Here is a 5,029-nt window from a genome sequence, read left to right on the forward strand (position 1 = left end):
TCTTCGTCATCATCACTTCCACCGCCACTACTACAACCACAACCATCACATCATCATCATTACCACCACTACCACAGCTACCTCCACATCGTTATCAAAACTACAGCAACCGCCACCACCATTACATCATCATCATTATCCTTATAGCCATCATCACTACCACTACTAAATCATCAACACTACTACTACAATCACGACCACCATCACTACACAACAACAGACACATTCTCATCGTCAACGAAACGCAAAATAATAATAATAATAGTAATAGTAAAAAAAAAATTTAAAAAAAATTAATGATAATAATAGTAATAGTAATAATATAATAATAATAATAATAATATAATAATAATAATAATAATAATAATAATAATAATAATAATAATAATAATAATAATAATAATAATAATGATAATGATAATAATAATGATAATAATAATAAAATGTATTTATATTTTGCGCCCAATCTCTATTCAATAAAGCTCTACGCTCGTAGGCTATTGCTGCAAATACAGAACGGACCCACATTTGCAGTGCTATTGCAAATAACTGAAATGAATGATATCTACTATTTGCAGTACTACTGCGAATAACGAAAACGAACGCATACTACTGCGAATAGAGGAAATCATTATTCGCAGTACTACTGCCAATTACTACTGCGAATAGAGGAATTCACTATTCGCAGTAGAATTTAAAAACAAAGAGTGATTGATGCCCTGCTTTGCCAGCAGAGAGAGAGATTCATGAGCGTATTGAGTTTGCCAGAGTTAGTCTTCAAACACATAGAAGGATTAAATTGACGTCACTGAGTCATTGTTAGACCGCCAGTTGGGTGATTAGTTTTAACAAAAATGTTATAAATGTACAGCTACTTTTTATTTGACCGGCAGACAGTGCGTAATTTACAAAAACACAAGGCATCTATAATATCAATGCATATTATACCTCCATCTGAGGATCACGAACATTCATGCGGTTGAACAACAACATAATATTATTATCGCGAAAAAGAGCTGAAATTTTCATAGCTATTCACCTTGTTGTCATGGTTATAGAAATGTGTTGCCATCAAACCGACTCATCAAGACACTGCCTTGTCAATAAATAATTGAATGAATTAATTCAGTTTTTAAAAATTCTATTTTTAATATCTTGCAATTGCGACGATCAATATGCCAGCCGAGTGTTCAACATGACTTTATATGTTGCGATAGTCCTTTCATTTTCTTATGTGTTGCCAATCGTGATGAGAATAACACATCAGCTCGGCTGTTTAGGAATCGAAAGTGTTAATTCTCTTATCAACTTCTCCGGAATTGTAACATCACACAAGCCTGTTATCATATTATATTCTGCTGTAACTGCTAATAGGAGCGAATTCTTAATGTACCTTAAACAACAAGTACTAATAAGAATAAAAAAAAACCCCATAAAAAAAACAACAAAAAACAAAACAAAACAAAACAAGAAAAAAAAAAAACAAAACAAAAAAAAACAACAAAAACAAACAAAACAACAAAAGCAGTCATCTTAGAACTGAATGGCAAAAGCTTGTTTATATATATACACTCAAAAGCTGGAACTCATTATCCTTTAAGTCGTTACCCCCCTCCCTCTCCCCCGACAGAGTGTAAATAAAATTTCTCTCCCATGGGAATCTGTTCCGATTATCCGGATCGAGACAATTTTTGTTATTTCTCCAGTCAAAATGAATTCTTAAATTTCTTAACTCTTGATCAATACGAATTGTAAACGATCAAGAGAGCTTGGATGTTATAATCTCATACTCTACACTATTCTAGGTCTAAACTGTTCTCTTTTCTTTTGTTATGAGTTGTCTTTTGTCTCCAATGGCTTTTTTGTTTCTTCCTTTTCTTGAATACCAAAACGTTTGTTGAAATTAACCCTGTAATTTGTACTGTAAAAGTAGTAGATAAATATATTTACCGATGAATTGAATGTCTGGAAGAGAATAGCAAAGTACCCAAGCAAATAGTACAGATAATTTTTCGATCCTTCCATACTTATGCTTGGATCTATTTCGTTTGCGATATAGATAGAACTCGTTGGTATATTGCACACAATAAACAAAGAAGCAACCATAACCATCATTTTTATGACTTTCAGTTCCTTTGAAGTGACTTGGTTCGATTCTTTCGAAGCTGTGGTTGTACTTGTCACGCTTTGCCGCCAGTTGCGCTTCTTGTTAAGAACGACTATGAGTATTCCTGTACAAATAACTATCAGAATAAAAAGGACCCAGAAAAATATAATTACAAACGGACCTGAATATTTTACTATTTCTTTATAGCCGTTTTTTGAGGTGTACCCAAGGATAGATCTATTAAGAGGTGGGTAATGAGTCCAAGTAAAAATGTACGTGTAATAATACGGAACTGCAGTTGAGAGGGCTATCAGAAAGCAAAAGAACATGATGATTTTGCACCTTCTACTTGTAAATATGAGTTTTACCTTTAAAGGCATTGCCACGCATAAGCAACGTTCTAATGTGATAAAGGCAGATATCATTAATGTTACTCTAACAAAGTGTACACTTGGAAACACAACGCACAAGTATACCATTTCCCTCGGATTTATAGACAGATAGTATAAAAGAACTTTTTGGACTTCTTCAAATTCACCGATACACCCCAGCAAAGTGGTAAAGCAGACGAGAAAATCGGAAAGCGACATGCCGAACAAGCTAACGCTGACGGTATCGTTATCCAGCAGTTTGGAAAACACCACCATGTTGATTGGGTTGGTAACTAATCCGAGACATGCAATAGGAATCACCAACACCCGGATGACAAAACCTATTCTTAGAAAGAGAAATAAGAAAGTTGGAAAAGCTGGAGATGTTGGTTGCACTGGATTTGATCCATTATTTGTTTGCAGGAGGACGTCTGGGTAAAGATTGAAAGGTAATACGGATGTGTTTGGTGTCGATTCCTCAAGCTGCACACCCTCAGACATTTTGGGCTGTGTGTGTATGTGTGTGTGTGTGCCAAAATGATGTTGATTTTATCTTTCCCTGTAGAGAGAGAGAGAGACACACAGATAAATGACTTTGGCAAGCTTACTTATACATTTAATTGCTATCCTCTACTATACTAAAATATTCTTATACTGCCACACTTGCGGGGTCCCGACCGCTCAATTGGTGGAATAACCGCCTCAAAAGGAAAAACAAACAAACCCCATCCAAGTCCAATCTAGATCTACTATATTTTAAAGAAAGTTCTTCGTAAAAGACTAACGTCCTTTTCCAAAGGGTGACATGCAATTGTTGCGGTCTAACGCTAAAATGTTAGGGATAAACTCCAGGTCCATGAGTATTATGTATGTGACGGACTATGTTTTGCTACTACGACATTTAAAGACGTTGGCATAAGATGTGGGATAATGAGTTGGTGATTATGACGAATTAATTTATTTTGTATTTAAAACAGCATTATGGTCATTACCCTAGCGATAGACAAAATTGGTTAAATTGCAAGTTTTCAATTCTTTGTTGATAGATCCATGCTTGAATTAGAAAAAAAATGTTAACAACGAGAAGACATGGGCAATTCTGTCGGACTTTGAAAAAATACATTTTAAAAACTTGCCCCAAAAACATGCTCGTCCTCTAAAAATTAATAATGACATCCATTTTCTCTAAAACTTTAAAAGGACTGTGAAGTTTTGACGAGATGAGGGTCATTTAAATCGATCGATATTTGAAGGAAGAGTCTAGCCAAAATCTTTTTCAAATGTGCTTTTTTAGAGTACGGCAGACTTATTTACACAATGATGTGACAGACAATTTTACCTCTGCCATTTTTAAGGCCTCGCATAGCTTTATTTATTTTCTCAGTTCAAAAGCAACAACGAGCAAAATACGATAAATAAATATTATGAACATTTATGTGGTCCATTTGCACGAATTAACCATGTTCCCTGCGATTCACATTTTTAAAATTTATTATCTCAGCATGTCAAAAGCAGACATATTTCTTTTCTATAATGTACAAGTCGCCTGTTAAGGGTCCTTTTTACGAACACTCTTACAAAATCCATCAATAATACTAGATTTGATCAAGTGGATGATGTAGGTCAAGTGGCTTAGCCTAAATCTTTACGTTAACTTTCAATATTCGGCCACCAACCATGCTAAACATCGCTTGACTTCTTTGTCATACGTACACAAAATACCGTTAAGTCACTATCTCCACAATAAGTAATAACATATATCGAACGTCAGGGGCATGTTCATGATGACGAAGGTGTTGGACACAGGGCTAGCGGCTATGTGGTCTTGTGGTATGGCACTCGCTTTCGGATCGGAAGGTCCTGGGTTCGAGCCTCGCTCGGCGCATAGTTGAGTCCCTGGAAAAGGCTCTTTACGCACATTCTCTCATCGTACTTAGGTGTAAAATGAGTACCTGGCCGTTATCAGCGTTGTCTCTGTCCGAAAAAATTATAATATCGCCTAACAGGCGTCATGTCCCGTCCTACATGTTCAGTGTTGCTGTTGGCCAGGGACCCCTTGTAAAACGCTTTGAGCACGTTTACTGGATATTGCGCTATATAAAAGCTCTTTTTTTTTTTAGCTCTACTCTAAAATTAAAATTTACATACAGTCACTGTCCTTGATTAAAATAACAAAGGAAAAGAATAAGAGTTTGTGCAATATAAATGTTCAGATATAATTTATATTATTTCTTTTTTTTTTATATAAATCTTTGTTGAGCGAAAAAAAAATGAAATCGGGGAAAATGCTCACGTATATCATATGTAAATTCAAATTCAGGCTTGACTGTTTCTGAATGGTTTTCAACACATATACTATAAAAATGAAAAGAAGGATGCTACAAAGCATCTCGAAAGAGAGGCAAAATTGATATCTTGGGTTTTCTTTTATCGAAATGCAAGCTATGTTTTGGTCATTGACGATCACAATACTTTCCCTTCTCCTCCTCCGCCTTCTTCTTTTCTTCTTCTTCTTCTTCTTCTTCTTCTTCTTCTTCTTCTTCTTCTTCTT

At 35.2% G+C, this 5,029-nt stretch overlaps 1 protein-coding gene across 1 annotated transcript in view; it reads right to left on the reverse strand.

Annotated features, from left to right (window-relative positions):
* Positions 1 to 857: 857 nt before the first annotated feature.
* The window catches only part of LOC144968428 (uncharacterized), a 5,276-nt gene continuing 1,104 nt past the window's right edge, over positions 858 to 5,029 (reverse strand). The window contains exon 2 of the mRNA XM_078906779.1: positions 858 to 3,037. Within this exon, the coding sequence (XP_078762905.1) occupies positions 1,831 to 2,979 (1,149 nt within the window). The 5' untranslated portion in view covers positions 2,980 to 3,037 and the 3' untranslated portion in view covers positions 858 to 1,830. The remainder of the gene's footprint in view (positions 3,038 to 5,029) is intronic.

Source organism: Berghia stephanieae, chromosome 3, assembly GCF_034508935.2.
Source record: "Berghia stephanieae isolate SIO BIC M18660-M18661 chromosome 3, UCSD_Bste_1.3, whole genome shotgun sequence".
NCBI classification, from domain to species: Eukaryota; Metazoa; Mollusca; class Gastropoda; order Nudibranchia; family Aeolidiidae; genus Berghia; species Berghia stephanieae.